The sequence below is a fragment of the Patagioenas fasciata genome, chromosome 24, assembly GCF_037038585.1.
Source record: "Patagioenas fasciata isolate bPatFas1 chromosome 24, bPatFas1.hap1, whole genome shotgun sequence".
Taxonomy (NCBI): Eukaryota; Metazoa; Chordata; class Aves; order Columbiformes; family Columbidae; genus Patagioenas; species Patagioenas fasciata.
The window spans coordinates 5,571,422-5,588,808 of NC_092543.1; the positions used below are offsets into that span (position 1 = coordinate 5,571,422).

The window sequence follows — 17,387 nt, forward strand, 5'->3', positions numbered from 1 at the left end:
GAAGTGCTGGGGAATTCAGAAATACAGTTTTCTGCTGCTAAATAGGCTGTAAAAGCCTGACCGGCTGCAGAGGTGGGGGTGGGTGATGAATAGCACTGAACAAGCCTGCATGATCAACCTATAGCTACTTTACACTAAAAAAAACACAGCCCAAGCTGCTGGAAAGGGCCGGCGCCTCCCCCAGTTTAATTGCTAGAAGTTCTCACCTTTGCCCGACAGTCTGAGGTTTCTGGTGGGAACACCACAGAAAAGGAAATGTGTTTCTTATTAAGGGTTTTCAATGAAGGAGGAAAAGAGAGAAAGCTAGAGACACAGATCGGGACAGAGAGCAGCAGACAGACAGACAGACGGAGGCCACGCTGCTCCCTCCCTTACTCGTGCTTGGGCAAAACTTTGGCTGTGATGAATTTTCGTTTTGTTCTTATTCCCCCTGCCCCTTGCTGGGTCAGTGACAGCTCTGATTAAATCCGTGCTTTCTGGAAACACTGGTGTTATTAATAAAGCGCAGGGCTATTCCCTTATAACGAATATTAAACATGTTATCTTATGGTCCCCCCCCGCCTTTTTCTTTCTTCTTTTATTTCCCTTGTATGAATTCAAAAGTAAGACTGAAAAACAGACCAGGAGAGGTGGGTTTTTTTCCCCAGAAAGCCTTCCCTTTCACATCCTCCTGAGATGCAGGAATATCTTGGAAGCCCGTTTAACCTGGAATTCCTTTTTCATCCCGACTTTCTGAAGATGATGTGAGCTTTTCTCTGTATCTCCTGGTAGGATCAGGGTTCTGCTGCATTTAGCAGTATGGTTTTGTTTGGCATTAATATATGGCTCGAAACCACAAGGCAGTTTTCTGCTTCTGCTCCTCACCACGGTCTCATTTTTTCCCCTTTGGACTCTTTTTGTGTGTACACGCCACACACAGCCGACCCCCATAACTCGAGAAAAGGACAGGACGTGACAGTTTTTCTTTTGATCTTCATCCCAAACGTAGCACGAAAACATTCAAATCTCCCTGCTTCACAATTTTGGAGAGAAAACTGGAAGAAACACTAAAAGAAAGAGAATTGTTGATGGGAAGGGACAGTAAGCTCCCTGGACAAGTTGCTGCGGGTGTTCTGAGAGAATCCGAAGGATGGATTGTGCTGGAGAACTGGGTTCTGCAAGTCTGAGATCTCCTAAAGACCAGAGACATCCGAAGTCCTGGCTGCTTCAATAGGTTATGGAAACAGGAAACAACTGCGTGATTTTGATCCAGACCTAAGTTTTGCCTGAAGACTAAAGGCGTTGCGATATGAGTTTGGTTTAGTCTTGTCTATGTGAAATAACTCACCTGAACCTTCTGTCTCCAAAGCTAAGATTGAGCTTTTGTTGAGGTCTTGCAGATGTTACCTGCTTATTTTTTCAATCTGGACTCAGACATGCCAAAATAATGCATTTCAGAGGCGGTTTTAAGAATGCTTTCACTCTGATCAGGGGTGTAAATTGTTGAAAACCTTCTGAGGAAGCGAATTTTCAGAGGATCTCCTGGCCTGGCTAACAAACAGGCTCGGAAAGTTTAGGTCGGCTTTACAAAGACCAAAGTTTAGGATTCACTAGTCATCACTTATCCAACTCATCCTGAGAGGACAAACACCTTTTGCGAGCCAGATGGGGCAGATGTAACCCAGCCTCTAAATCTGCAATTCCTTACAGTTCTCCCGTGTTTCGTTGCCGCTCTCCACCCTGCGCAGGAGCAGAGCTGGATGTCTCTGAAACAACCAACCTTACAAAAAGGGGAAAATTCCTGGAAAAAAAAAAAGCCCATCTCCCCACGGCACTGAGCTCAGAGGCACTAAACATCCGCTGGAAATCAGTCTGGAAAAACAATAAGCTCCTTTCGCAGGCGTTACTCCGCGAGGGAGTTGAGCAGTAATCCAGAAAGCAGACCGTCATTAGGCAGCTGCAGCACGGGAACGCTCGGCAGAGCCTGCGCGGCCCCCGCACACAGGAGCTCGCTGCGCTGCAGCAAGGACGGCGCTCGTGTGACGTCTGAGAACAGCCCACGGGGCTGAACGAGAGAACCTGTAACCCTAAGGGCTGGAGATGGAGGGGGTTGAATCCTCCTTTCGTCCGCATCCGTGCAAAACTGCAATAATTTGTCTGAATCCGGTAAAGCTGCTTGGGTTTTGCACTGGCTTAATAGCAGGGAAATAGTCACAGACATTCCCCTGGCAGAACGTTATATATTTATCATTATTATTCATCGTGCTTTGCAGCAGTATTTAAATGTTTCAACTGCATTAGGGCTTCATTGTGCTGGGTCTTGAGAGCCGTAAACCACAGTTTGGCCATCCCAGCAGATGAGACCAACAGGACGGTGGGATTTGCAGCTCCGTTTCACAGAAAGTAAAGAGAAATTGAGGTAAACATTCATTCCTCCTAATTCCAGGCATTTAAAAGCAATGTGTGAACTCGGGAACTACTATCCTCAATCTCAACGTGCCCTGTTACTACTTCTTTATCAATGGAAATCAGCATGAGCAGCTAATTTAGGGGCTTTTCATATTCAGCCTGTTTTTTTGATTCACAAAACATGCGGCACTTTCTGTCAGTTCTCAAGTCTTATCAATGAGACAACTCAAGTGTGTCACTTCAGCCTTTATCTTGTGGGAATTTGAAAACGTTTCCGGTTACAAAGCGTCTGATTTGCCCAACCAAAGTCAGCAGGTTCGGCCAAGTCAGCACCGGCTTCACAAAACTGCGATTTTCCGTAAGAGTGTGTAATTCTGTATGCAAACCTTAGTTTTAAAGCTATTCTGTGCCTGCAATAAGCTCGAAACGTTCCGTGTGCCATCAGCTCTTTGCTAATGAGACAGGATGGAATTTGCAAGTTGTTTTGGGTGGGAAATTGTTTTATTGTGGAGTCACAAGTGACAAAAACTGTTCAAATGCAATGGTTTGGCTACTTGTTATGAATCGTTTCTTTGGCTCGGCTTCACAAACAAAACCAAGGTGGGGCTGACAGAGGCACCCATCTGTGATCTAATTCCTGTAATCTGTAAAACTCCCACTGATTTTGGCAGAAGTTGGGAGAGACCAGCGCCGAACAGATTCAAAGAAACACCCTAAGTGTAATTTTTTCTCTTTCCAATCAATTTGGGCCTCCAGAAACATAGAAAATCTGCAAGCCTGGCCAGTTGTGGGTCCTATTCTGAAGCAGTCTTTACCAGAAGCCTTGGGGGAAAGGGCACAGCCCTCTAACTGCAAAGTTATGGAATATTTTGCCCGTGACCCATCAGTTAATGTTTGGTTTGATCTCCACAAGAAATGTATGTATTTTTATCACGTAGCCACAGCCGGGTTTACGGTCTATAAGACTATCTAATCTTGTTAAGAGTCCTGCTCAGTTCTTCACCTCCCTGATAGCACCGCCGACTCCACCTAAGTTAAGATTAACTTTCCAACTCGCTTTTGACTCCTCTCTTCAAGGCCATACTTACTTTCCCTGAGGTAACTGAGGTGAGACAGCAGAACTTCTGTGTTGTAGAGGGAGGTGGTTCGGAGGAAATCATCCTTGTTCATCTTGCAGAGCTCCTTGCCGTCCATGTTCTGGAAGATGGTGGTGTCGATCTCCATTAATCCGTACTCCTTTATGGCCCATTCCAGCCACTGGCGCACGTGGTCCTGGGTCCACAGGGTGGGATCTGGCAGGAAAACACAAAAGATGGGAGCACTAGACACAAGGCATCAACCATTGTTTCCACAAACAGATTTGATTTACTGGTGTCAATGCCTTTTGCTGAGAAAAACAGGTACTGTGCTGTAACAGGGCTCGACGCACACAAATCGATCACCCCGACCCTCTGGCAGGGTCTTGCAATTGTCTCCTGAATCTTGTAGCTATGCTTGGGCACAATATTAGTGACATTTGATTACGACTTTTCTTTCTCTCTCTGGAAAAAAAGCTTCCAAAAGCAAACTCATCCCTTTGGAAGCGTATGCTTGTTCTGCGATGCTATATAATTACATCAGTGCTCCATAAGTCACACCATCCCTCGCGAGCGCATTACAAAGTCCCAACAGATGGCATTTTAAAGTCTGAGGACGGTGGTATTTATGGTCGGCAATGGGACTCTGAAACAAATATTATTGCTTAAGCAGAGCAGCTTGCCATGTATCTCTGAGTCACATTTGTTCACCCCGCTGACAAGAACACAGTTCTACATCCACTAGCCCTGTAAAACCAGCACGGCTATTGGAGGGCAATGTGGATTTTATACCGTCTCATGCATCATTATCAACTGTCAGCGAAGCTCCAGCTGTGGAATCTTTATTACTGGCGGTGACGTAAGAGAGAGATTGAACCCGGCTGGAGCTTCAGACCCCATGGTGATGGTTTGCTGCATCAGTGGTTAAAAAAAGAAATCATCCTTTGAGCTTCGGAAAGAGCATTAGATCAGACGGTCCCAGCAAGAATTTGTGCCACGATACCATTTTTACAGAGTCATTTTCAGAGCCTATCTGCGTTTTCAGATGTTTCCTGTACTGCTTCTCCCCATGTATCCCATTTCCAAATTTAAGCTGCGAATTCATGTTCCATTTGCAGCTGGAGAGGGTTGCAAAGTCAAGCTTAAGTTTTGGAGATGTTTGATCCATCCGTCGCAGTTGGTACATTCCCCTAGGATGAACCTCAAACACCTCAGCTGAGAAAATGGATCAGAAACCTGTAGCCATCAGGTTGTGCTTTGGGGAGGGACAAGAAATACCTCTGGCACACATTTTATAGTGTATATAATAGAAGAATTCCTTGGCAGGACCGCAGACTGTGGGTGCTTGGGCTGCGGGGATCCCTGCATGCAAAAGTCAGGTTGTGACTGTACCCGGTGTGTTCCTCAGCTCCAGAATAACAGCGTGAAATGGAGAAGCAAGACCAAGGAACATTGAAATTATAACCGTGACATTTCCTCACTGCATTTCTAGTAAACTTAGGTTGTTTAAAGCTGAATTCTAAACATGGAACTATAACCCCAGCCCTTTGCAAGTCTGCTTTGGGAAAGAAAGATGTTTTTCCTTTATGTTCTGGCAATAACGAATTGAAATTCTGCTTTCTAAGCACTGGCAAAAGGCTGCAAATTTTACAATGCAAGTATTCAAGATGGGATTTTTTTTTATTTTTTTTAATTGAAAGAGTTATTTGTCTTGAGTTTGGAAAGATACCCAACTTTTACAGGGCATAGTGAATTTGTGGTCTCCTTTTAAACAAACACTTTTGAATTTCAGATATTTCTTCAGCCTATTTATCACTGTGGAAGACACTGAATGGTCTCTGAAAAGCTGCCTTCTTGAAACATTGCTTAGAGTTCATTATTATTACTATTGCAAGCCTAATGTGACATTATTCTTGCCTATCTTCACCCTAATGTGCTATAAATCTTTACTCTGGATTATATTAAAATTTCCTAATCCTTTCTTGGATGAATTTGGCCTCATATCCTGCAGCCAGGGAGCTGGGATGCTGTTCATTATTGTCTTCCAAAGTCTGGTAAATCACAGCTATTTCACAAGTATCTCAAGGTTTTGATTTGTGGATGCTCATGAGGGGGAAAAACATGCTTTATATTTTTCACTGGCCTTCAAAAAGGAGATTTTAAAACTTGTTTTCCACTGAGGGCACTAAAAGTCATTTCCCCTGTTTAAACAACAACGTTAAACTTCACCCCACCCTTGGTCTTTTAAAATATGCATAAATAACATGGTGAAAAGCGGGATTCATTTGCCCTCTTAACTATCTTGTGCAGCCCTTATGATGAGTAGTTGGTATCAGCTAACACCTTTCTAGGCAATTTTAAGGCAGAAAACACATCTGATCCTGTCATCCATTGGGTTAGTCAGTCTCTCTAAGCAGATCCTAACACGGGCTTAAACGGTACTTGGAGAGTTACTGTCAATCTTTTATTGGCTTCCCTTCACTACATTCAGTTCAAGCTTTTCCTTTTCATCCTAAATGGCAAACAAATGCTTGGGGATTGTCATCTGTTCGTGGTCAAGCCCGATCTGAAAACGGAGCTAAATTCCACAAGTACATTTCTTTCTGCCAACAGTTCAGCTGCTCGAATCAGCTACAACCCTCAGTGCAACCCTCAGAACACCGGGTGAAAAGCTGCACCCCGTGAAATCGGGGGAAGTTTTGGGATGTAGATTGGGTCAGGACTTGCTCATAATATTTCCCTTGCTGGAAAGTTCCTGGGTCAGTATACATATACATATACATATACATATACATATACATATACATATACATATACATATACATATACATATACATATACATATGTATATTTTATAAACTTTGCAGGGAAAAACTCGCTCTCCTTCCAGGTTCAGACTTAACCAGTCGCCTGCCACAGCAGCTCTCATGCTTGACTATCCAAATGCATCTAATGCATCCCACCAACTCCAGATGTGGATATCAAACACAGAGAACTGGACAGGAATACATCTTTGCAACAGTTCTCAGAAGGATAACGTAGCTCCTGCAAACTATCATTTTTCTGGTTTTCTACTTCTAACGAAAAAAATGAAAACAAAATAGCTCATTTTGAATCAATACGACATGAAAGTGCATCTGGGCCCTGCAGAGCATCGTGAGAGTTGTAATTTGGGTCCACTTCATGCTTATTCTTGCCTATGAACCGCACTCTTTGATCACACCATGCATCTCCCAGGAAGAACTGCAAATTCTCCTCTAACGCATTACAGGAGATGGAATTGGTTCAACACACCAGAACAACACTGCATTCCAGTACTAATAATCCACTTCTTATTCAAAGTAGAGCATACGTTGGACACTGGAAATTCTCACTAGCCCAAAACTCTGGTGTTTTCCTTACTTTTCACATGGTTTGTAAGAAAGAGAATTCCTCAGAAAGTGGATAAACAAGCCTTATCTGCTCAGCTGGATGTATGACACAAAGAGAGTGATAGTGGTGGTACCTGCTGGGACAATGACTCTCCTCTCGTTGGTGGTCATGTTGGGAGGAGGCCCGTTCTTCTCATCCATGTAGGTGCTGTAACTCATGGGGTTGGACTCTGTCCCTGCTCCGACGAGTTTGCTGCATTTGTTCACGCTACAGTCTACGGGGGACTCCCTGAAATGCCAAAGGAAACAGATGACTTGTCATTATGATGCACTTTTCATCCCCGCTGGAGCAGAAGGAGGTTTGGGTTACAGAAATGGCAAGTATCCGGAAGGTGAGAAGTCAAAGGGAGTTTCTTTGCTCGTGGGAGAGGCCATTCCTGGCCTGTAACACGCATGTCATAAGGTGATCTATGAACCACGATGGAGGGGATCTCTGATAAGAAAACCAGTCGGAGGAAAGAGAGTTGGAAGCGCAAAGAAGAGTGACTTTCAAAGGCAAGAGTAGCTGTAAGGTTGCACTCGGTACCTCTGAAATACCAAAATCCACCAATCAGATAAAAAGCAAGAGCTGATTGCATTGGTCTATCGGTTACGCCTCCTGCCTGTGCCTTCCCCCCCTCCCCATCCTTTATTGCTCAGCTGCATTTTGGCAGTGTTTCAGATACAGCGTGATGCTCCTAGGAGCCCTTGTTGGACTGATTTGCTCTTGCATGGTGTTAAAAACACCCCTACACATCATCCCTCTGTGATAGTGGAGTCTATTGGTTGACAGAAAGGTTGTGCTTGGCACCTCGTGACCTAAGAGTAAATCAGAAATACAGACACAGTCCCCCCCATTCCACTACCAAAGAACACAAAACACCCGTGCCAACATGACAGGACACTCACAGAATATTACGATATTAACATGGTGTCTGGAAAGTCATATTTACACAGAGCTGCATGCATCTGATCTTGTCGGTTCTTAACAGTTAAACAGTCCCAGGCTTGTCTACTGCTTGGATAGGAAACCTAGAAATCTTCGGTGCCTCAGGCGTGAGTCAAGAACTTCAGACCAGAGCAAGTGCGTGCGAAAAAGGCTTTGGCCCCGCTTTTACTTCTGAGCGATGAGGAGGGAACATTTCGCAGCTCAGGTGGCTCTGTGCTAAGACCTGGCCGACACGCAGACCCTTGGCAAGCAACAGCCTTTCTCTGTCCTGCTCCGGGAGAGTTATGAGCCTACAAAGCACAGATAGGCAGCACAGATTTTGTTTTCCTCCAGCTGCAGTAGTAACTCAAGCTTTTAGCTCTAGAGGTCATTTAAAATACCGGTTTGCAGCCTGCCCACCCGCACGCAGCTCTGAAGAAGGTACCAGGGAATAGCAGCATTATTACCCTCACCTTTACAAGGGTTAATTAACGTGTAACCTCGGTTCAAAGCGAGCACAGAGCCCATATCCAGCACGGTTTGCTCCACTCCTTCAATCACACGACCGTCCTTCTTGTCTGCCAAAAGCAAAGTGTCTTGGGAGGAAACCACTTGCCGAAGGGTAAGAGCTGTGACAGTGCACCAGATCCCACCCTCTGAGTTCAGCTGGCAAGGCTTCCAAGTTTGGACACTCAACAAATTTGTTTCTTAATCTAAATCGGGGTGGGGAGAGGAAAAATTACCAAAATTCAGTTATCATGGCTGGGAGATAAATGCTCCACCGAGATACTCTAAGGCAGATGGTAATTTTTTCCTCATGTCTTACTGAGGGAATGTTGCTTGAAAATGGAAATAAGATGTATAACTTACACATGTTCGAATTTAAGGTTTTACTATTTCGCCTACTGTTTTTCCAGGCAGGGAACCAAAATCCGCCCTCAGAGAGGCAAACTGCTGAAGGTTTAATGTCCCCGTGGCAGCCGGAGCAGAGGCTGAACAACGGCAGGGACACCAGGGTTTGCACGGGGAGTGCGATCATTTCGAACGTTCTGTCGAAACGCTCTGTGTCAGGTGTTAAATGCTGCTTGTGCCGGCGGAGAAAAAGCCCTGAAGCAGCACAAAGGGTCTTATTCTTTCCCGAGGAACGGGCCGTCCTGGGAAGACTCAGTGAAACAGCGAGAGCATCCGCGCTCCGAGGTGTCAGACTGTTCTAAGGGTTCACTCTCACCTCCTGCTGTGTAGTTGGATTTCCTTGGAAAACACCCCTGCAGCTGAGATACGCACTGTTTATGATTAAATAATTTCATATATAATACTCATACAGAACTATACGATATATCCAAACTCTCAGATAATAACAGCTTCTAAAAAGTGTATCTGTACATGCTTTCTACTGGTATGAAATGACACATAAGAAAAGCCCATGGCTGTCTCTAAGCATCAAGCACATTCACATGACCGACACCACAAAGTAATAAAAATAACACTGACACTCTGAGTTATCTCCTCGGCAGTTTTGTGATGATTTTGCAGGCTCTGGACTTGGCAGTTGGGACCCTGCCTATCTTTAGCCTTGCTCTTAAAAACTTCACTGGGCAAGAGACCCAACTGCCCTTAAGAAAAATACCATGAACTCTTTAGTGATAGCAATGGGAAGATCCTTACCTCTGCAACCCAACATTTCCTAATAAATCCAAATAAAGCCTTTTTTTTTAACTGATAAATGAAACTAAACCCTCTTTACAGCTCCTGGGTGCCTGTTACCCCACTGTCCCAGCCTGAGATGAGGGATTTGACTACCCCAGCAGAATGTAGGTGTAACTGTGGGCAACACAAAGGAGAATTCAGTGTGGGGAACAACTACTGTATCAAATGAGAACAGGGAGCTGCGAGCCGTGAATGGCGTATTCATTGGATACAGCTCCTTTCTTAGCTCATGCATTACCCACAGGCAGACGCAGATTTATAGAAAGATTTCCTCATTATTTGAAATGGCTTCTGCAAGGGGATTTCAGATGCCAGGTTAATCCTTGACTTTTCGCAGAGAATTCAGGCTTTCAAGTGGCTACACATGCTCAGGTTCTGGGCAGAAAACGCCGTAGATCTGCAGAGGTAAATGGATATAGGCTTCTTTCACAAAATCCCTTCAGTATATTCAGCGTGGCGGTGACAGAGGCCAAGGAATATGAAGCCGAACTCGTTCCCACTGTCCGCCCAAAGACTCCAGAGGCTCCCGTAGCAGCGCCTGGGGATGCCAAGAGCCTGGTGTTTGGGGAAAGTTTATGCTAGACTGGCCAAAACGGACAAGCAGCGAGCCTGGCATTGACTGAGAAAGGCTCTGTGCAGCCTCAGCCTGTGCTCCAGATACCTGGAAATAAAGCAATTACTGTCCCAGGGCCTCTGTCTAGGAATCACCTCTGCCTTTCATTCGAAAGAGCAAAATAAGGGATTTCAGTGTTTTTCGAACCTGACTCAGCTGTGGCCAGTGGGATATTTCCTCCTTCTTTCTATTCCTTCCTTCCTATCCTTCCATTCCTCCTCTCTTCCCATCTTTTTTTGTTTGTTTGTTTTTAGATTTGCCACATTTTGCTGTAAGCCCCCATCTGGTCATCTCAGCTTTAATCTTTACACTTGAAATGAGACCTTGTTGTTGTTGCTCGGTGAAGGAAGGACAGACACACTGTGACTCTGCTTGTGATCCCTCTCACAGGCAGGGAACAGAGCTACCAGGATGGAGTTACGGCTCCTTGAAACTTGGATCTAACTGCACTTTACCCCTGACCCTCATCCTGCTCTCGGCAATGATTCTCTAGAAGAATCTCTTTTATCACATACAGGTAAATGCGGACAGGAGGTAACTGCAGAGGCTGCTGCTCTGGCTGGGACAAGAGCAACCCAGGGAATCCCACTAGAGGGCTCACACGCTGCTTAAAGGGGATTTAAATTCTTCCAGATACCCTACGTGGGCCCTTTGTTTTGTTTTGAGCCAATTATTGTGGCATAAAACCGGTCTGAGATGCCCGAACCTCATCTGTGCGCTCATCCAGCACGTTATTCATTCACATTTGGAGATCATACGAATTTTGTAATGCCTTTTTAAAACCCACTCTCCAAGTGTAGCTACAAATGCAGATCTGCAGTATCTCAGTAGGTACAGCCAAAAGCTGGAATGGCTGTTGATCAGCTCACCCTTTGCGTTTGGAATTTAAGTACAAGGTAAGGAAAAAATCCATTGGACAGTAAATTGGGTTAAACTGTACCCAGTGTATTTCTAAGTAATCCTCCTCCTTATTCATTAGAATTTAAAATGCAAAAGCTTTTTTTTTTAATATAAATGATTGTATTTACATCATGAAAGGTCCCAACAGAAATCCAGGCTTAGTATGTTGGGAACTGTGCAAGCACATTGTGGGAGACAGACCTTTCCCTGAATAAATGAAATAAAGACACAAACCCAGCAAAGAACAAAGATTTCAAGTTACACTCCCAGTCCCTGAATTCAAAACTTTCATGCAATTTCTCCTTCTGAATCTTGCAATAATACAGAAGTCCTATTTTCTCCCCTAAAACACAGATCCCTGCCACTGATTGAATATCCCCTATACACAGTTATCTGGGGAATTCTTCCCAACTTGGGAGTAAACCAGGAAAACCTGACATGAGGTGGAAAGCTGGTCAGGTTTCCATGTTGTTCAGCACTTGGGGGGATGTCTCTGCAAACCAGGCTTGGAGAGGTTCTTCAAAGACCTGTTATCCTACCCTGGGGGACCAAACCAACCCATCACACAGTCAGACCTGCCTATAACAGACACTGGACACTGTCCTTACCGGCCCCCAGCTCCCTCCATTGCCAGCTTTCCTACAGCTTTATCACTCCCTAGAGTACACAAACCATTCTCTCGATGAGCAGAAAACGCTTGCACTTCAAGTACAGGTGGGACAAGGAATAAAAGCGGCTCCCTCTAATGAGGCAGCTGGAACCCGGTAAAAGAGCATGCTTGAAAAACAAGAGAGAAAAGGACAGAGGGAGGGGGAACGGGTTTTGTTATTCAGCCCGCAGTCCAAGTTAATTTATATTGAGCCTGGCGTTTGTCGCTTGCATGATGTGTTGGTTTTGCTGGGCAGCTGATGGGTAGAGGAACAAGTAACTGGACTGGCCCAGCCTGGAATCATGAACATGGGGGCAAAAGGCACATTTTTAGGAAGAGATGGATAAATCAGATGAAAGTTCTCATTTCTTGGGTGGATTTGAGTTCTTGTGCTAACAAGTTATAAAAGGCAAGGCTGCAAGCGACTTCAGCGCTTGGTTCTGACATTCAAAACAGTCTTGTCTCTTTTTTCTAAGGGTTTGGGAAGTTGTTACCCATTTTTGGAGAGACTGAGGATGCTTTCTGCCTAAGGAACTTGCAGTCTTGAGCAAAGCCATACAGGAGGATTTCCTTTTTGCCCAGAATAAACACACTTCTCCAAGCCCTTTCTCTACGGGTATCACAGCACTTAACGTTGTTAATGAATCAGTTGGCCAAAGCACTGTTATTTCCCCTTTTTTTCTGAACAGATGAAGAAATTGTAGCACAAAGATCACAACGGCAGGGCAGCCCAAAACGTTGGATTCCCAAGACATGCACTGCACAATGAGAGTGTTACACAGACTTTTGGACATACGAGCACCCACACAAACAGAATTTATACAGAGCATTTAGTCCCCATGATTAGAAAAAAACCCCAACCTGCTGGTACTTTTGAGATCCATCCCTTTAGCCGTGTTACCTACGGATGGCGTTTTTCAGGAAATAACTCATTTTCCTATGTTCCAACCTCAATTCTGGGATTGGAAACACTAGTGCAAGAATCCATGGAGTTCTCCTGAAGTCCAGAAATTATATTAAGGTTCAGCTGGGGCAAGATCAAATTCAGTGTACAGATGATCACTGTCAGAGACCAACTGACGCAAAGACCTTTATCTGGTAGTAAAATCAGCATCTACTGTATACTTACAAGGAAAAAACACACGCTGCCGTTTGAAGTTTTAACACCATCATCTCACTATAGAAGCCTGAAAGTGCAAGGCTGCTTTCTGTTTCAAACTCTGCACTTTGCTCAGTTCTCAGAAACGAGGAAAACAGGCTGTTAGAGGAGCCCTAAACTAACCCTCAAGAAGAAAACCCCTCGATTGTTTAACTGTCCTGCATTAACATTGTACAAATGTTACAGGTGTTTGTGACTTTGAAATTAAAATTAAACATTAATATGCACTCTAAAAAGTTTTTCTTTATTGCGTATAAGAGGGTGCAATTTTTTCCTAGGCTTTTGACTTGTAGAGATAGATATTTTTGAAGAGAGGCAATCTGAGCTGTGATAATAAAACGTTTTCAAGCCTTTGAATTTCTTATTGAACAGGGAAATGATCAGGCTCCCCCAGCTCTGACTATGAATAGTGGGGGACAGGTTTCCTACCTCTTTGGCTAAAAGCTGTTGAAGATACATAAGCAGTGGGCCTTTCATGGTTAATGTCACTGCTCAAATCTACTCCTGAACTCTCTTTTCCACCGGTGGTCACATATACTCATGCAGAATTCGTGGGCATATATGACTTTTGTTCTGTTACACCTCACAGACTGCTTGAAAGGATCTCAGTCTCCTATTTTTCTCTTCTCTATCACATAGCTCTCAGTTTCATATGGTTGCTTCTGCCTTGCCAGAGCACGGATCTAGTTAGAGATGCAAAATAAGTGCCCTCCAGTGAAGCCCATAAAGTCAATTAGTGCAGCTTCATTCTGGAGCTGGTATAGACACCGAGTATTCCCCTGTGACCGACTCCATCTTCAGGAGCCCCCTGAACCATGGCACGTTTGTGGGATGCTGAGCTCAGTGATGCAATGTGTAATTCACAGCAGTGTTTGTGGCGTGAACTCTGTCCCGGCAGCCTGGTGTCCCAGTCTGCCCAGCATTCGTGGGGACTGGTGGGGATTCCTGCTGTGGAACTGCACGAGCAGGATCCTCTGGCCATTGAAAACTGAGTGAAGTCTGGGGGGACGACATGTGCTTTGCTTTTATTTAAGATTCTGTAGATGTGGAGAGGGCCTTTCCTTACCTTGATCCGTTCATGTGGTCATATTCCCTTTTAACGTTGACCCGGACGGGCTGGTTGATCCACTCCTGCTGGGGAGGCAAAGGGTTGATTTTGTGCGGCTGGCCGTAGTCGGGGTTCCCTGATGCTGTCATATCTGCCTTGGGGAGGTGAGTGGCAGCGCCGTACGTGGAGTCAAAGAGGGACTGGTCGTCGCTCACCACCGACAGGGCCTCCTGAGGAGAGAAAAAGAGAAGAAAAAACAAGTGCTCAGAGTCATGACTAAACCAGTAACTCCACTCCTAGTCTCTCTTTGAGCTGGTGAGCACCTGCGAGGGCCCCACAGCTGCCCAGCACTGTCTGAAATTGCCATCTGCCAGGACTGTGGGTTGAATCAGATCCTTTGGGGTCCATCAACCCGTATGCAAAACCAGTGGGTTGCTTTGTCCGGCTGCTGTGTTGCTCTGGGTGGGGCAACAGTTAAGCTTAGCTTAACTTCTGCAAACAGCGAAGAGGCTGCTGGGTGCTTCATCATCCTCATCACTTGCTATGAGCAGCTTCATCTGCAACTTCATCCAGTTACCTGCCCACCTGCTTGCACTTGCTGGTCCAAAACCAACCCAAGAGGCACACAGCATGTAACATTTCTGGAGTGGCATTTGAAGGTCTATATGTCTTCTTTCAAAGGGTCTTGTATAGAGTTTATATTTTGAGGTTACGAGCGAAGGAGGAGCAGCCAGTACAGGTCAGAGTTATGGGTGCTGGTGGTGGGATAAGAAATGCATTACTTGACACTTTTTGTTTATTTTGCGGGAAATGTAGGACTAGTGAGTTACCAAACCGAGCATTTTTAGAAATGCTTAGAACCAGGATATTGTCAACCTTAGGTTTTTTTCCTGCTGAAACTCCAAATGTTGACAAAACGTTTTGACTATCAATTTCCTGCGTTTCTAAGGGTAGTTTTGCAACGTTCTTCCACAGTCAGGCAGGGCAACAGGAATTCTGAGAGCTTAGAAAAGCGCAGCGGCTGGAATGCTCCGATTACACGAGAATCTAAGTGCAAATCAGACATTACCAGGCTCGTGATATCATCACAAAACATGCCACTAGTTAGAATACACTGGGTAAACTTGACATTAACCCACTTAGCTTGACATTAACCCACTTAGAAAGAGTCAGGTCAGTGCTCTACATTTACAAATACCAGCACTTTTCTATCTCAGATCACATAACAAACCCAAATAAGCCTGAGTAGCTCAGAGTTTAAAATGTAGGGTTCCTTACGTTATGGCATGAGGTGAGAGGTGAACCCCAAATACCTGGGGTGCTGGGCTGACTTACAAGTGTTTAGACCCAGTCTAGACTAGACTGTGCATCAATCTTACTGCTCAGAGGTAGGGAAACCATGAGTACCATTGCAGAATCATGAAAGAAAATGTTAAAATGTGTGGGTTTGGAGATGTCCAGTCTAAAAACACACACAAAATTGGGGATTTTTGGGGAAAAAATATCTAGGAAAATGACTGCTCTGCCTAAAGCCAGCTTTCTTCTAAAGAAAGGTTCTGATGGGAAAACAAATTGGAAAGCAGGGATGTTCCTGGCTACCATCCCACCCCACTGAAAAACCCAGCACAAAGAACATCCCTGGACTGGGATCAGTGATTAATGCTGCATCTAAGCACAGCTACCTTTACATACACTTTCCTCTGAAATATGGAATATTTGATGGAGGATCCTTCCTCCTCAGATAAGGATCTGCCTTGAAAGACAAAGCGGCCGCTGGGCCCTGCCTACAGCACCAGCTGGCATTAACAAATAAATTGTCATCTCACAGGCAGTTGCATGAGAAACTCTGCATTTTACTGCTTGAATGGATACAGACTGCAAACTCCACCATCTTGAAGAATGTCGCACACAGGAGAAGAAATTCAAGCGCCATGGCAGGAACAAGCAGCTGCTGAACCGGGAATCGTTTGAGCTACAACCTGAGTTACTTACAGCCACAAAAGCTACCAACTCAAGGCTCTGGGGGAACCGAAGATCAGAGCAGATCAGGCAGAGATAGCGGCTTGTAACACCTGCTTAGGACACGGGTTGTGCGTGCAAATAGCAAGCAAGCGTCGCTGGTGGTATGCAGGGGAAGGCGGGTGGCACGTCAGCGACGCCTCCTGTCACCGGCTTCACCGCGGTGGGTACATCATAGAATGAGATCGGCAGCTCCGCTGAAGAACAAAGGGGTGGGAAGCAGCAAGACGCCTTCAGCTGGCAGGGTCAGGGTGTGGGGACCACTGAGATGCCACCCCGAGCAGTGAGGACTAGCTGAGACTGAGTTTAACTCTCGTGGAAGAGGTCCTGCCGGAGTGTCAGGCCATGAACCACATGTACGACCTTCCTTATACTCGCCATCAGAGGCTCTGCTTGGCTAGATTGGATTTTGAAGGACTAATCTGTTCAGGAAACATTTGGCTGCAGTTCTGGCTGAGGAAGAGATCAACAGTTAAATTGAATACTGGAGGGCAAGCTTCTGTCCCACTGGAATCAAGAGTCACTTCGTGTTTGGCGACGGGCAACTGGGAAAACACACGGAGGCATGAAAGGTGCTAAAATAACCTCACCAGGCAGCCACAGCTCGCCAGGGTTCCCCCCATGCTGCTGTGTCTTTGAGCTGGCCGGGCTGAGTCTGAGACAGGGGTCTTGTGTGTGTGTTATTCTGGCGTATATGTTACATTATATTGCCTCTGGGAATAGGCTGGCTTCAGTTTTTCCAGTTTTTAATCGCATTCCTGGCATAAATGTGGCAAGTGCCGTCTAGGGCAGCTCACGGCGGAGCAACAGGCGGGTTCAGCTCTCTGCAGAGCCCTTTGCAGGGCTCATATTAAAGACACCCATTGCTACGGGTGCTAAAACAACCTTCCTTTGAGCTGGCACACACCTTAGACATGAATACGTGATATGGCCATTATTAATAACACCCCACTAATGCTTCAAGATTATTATTCTGATTACTTACGGCGAAGCGGAGCTGGCATGCAGGTTTTAGTAAAAGTTTTCGCAGGACATTTGAGCCAATACATGAATAGAATGGGTCTGAGAAATAACCTCGAGGTAAAAACCAGGGGCAACTGCGCAATGCAAACGTATGATGTGAAACATTACAATTTACCCCGATGTTCTTCCATCCGCAGTCTTTGCTGCGTTGATGACTGCGCTAATAGTAGAGCTTGCTCCAGGGTATCCTCGGGTCCTCGCTAGGTTTGCTTTGGACAAGGCACCTCAAAGTTCAGGTTTTTAATCTTATCCAAATTCACCGGCAAGGAAAGCTTCATCCCAGGTATAACCCAACATCTACAATAACAGCTCTTTCCAGGTGCATGCAATTCTTTTACACTGAATATTGACTTTGAGCTCTTTGCGTTCACTTTTCTGGCCGTAACCACATTTAAAAGGCATCACAAAAGATCAAAGGTTCATCCTCCTCCACAAAGTCTGACTTAGAAGAAAATGCTGACTACTTG

The 17,387-nt window shown here is 45.2% G+C and overlaps 1 protein-coding gene across 5 annotated transcripts in view; it reads right to left on the reverse strand.

The window, feature by feature from the left end:
• FLI1 (Fli-1 proto-oncogene, ETS transcription factor) overlaps positions 1 to 17,387 on the reverse strand; it is a 70,786-nt gene that overhangs the window by 16,466 nt on the left and 36,933 nt on the right. For all 5 annotated transcript variants that reach the window (XM_065855610.2, XM_065855613.2, XM_065855611.2 and 2 more), the window contains 3 exons: positions 13,897 to 14,108; positions 6,970 to 7,124; positions 3,477 to 3,680 (listed from right to left, as the gene is read on the reverse strand). In XM_065855610.2, the coding sequence (XP_065711682.1) occupies positions 3,477 to 3,680; positions 6,970 to 7,124; positions 13,897 to 14,108 (571 nt within the window). The remainder of the gene's footprint in view (positions 1 to 3,476; positions 3,681 to 6,969; positions 7,125 to 13,896; positions 14,109 to 17,387) is intronic.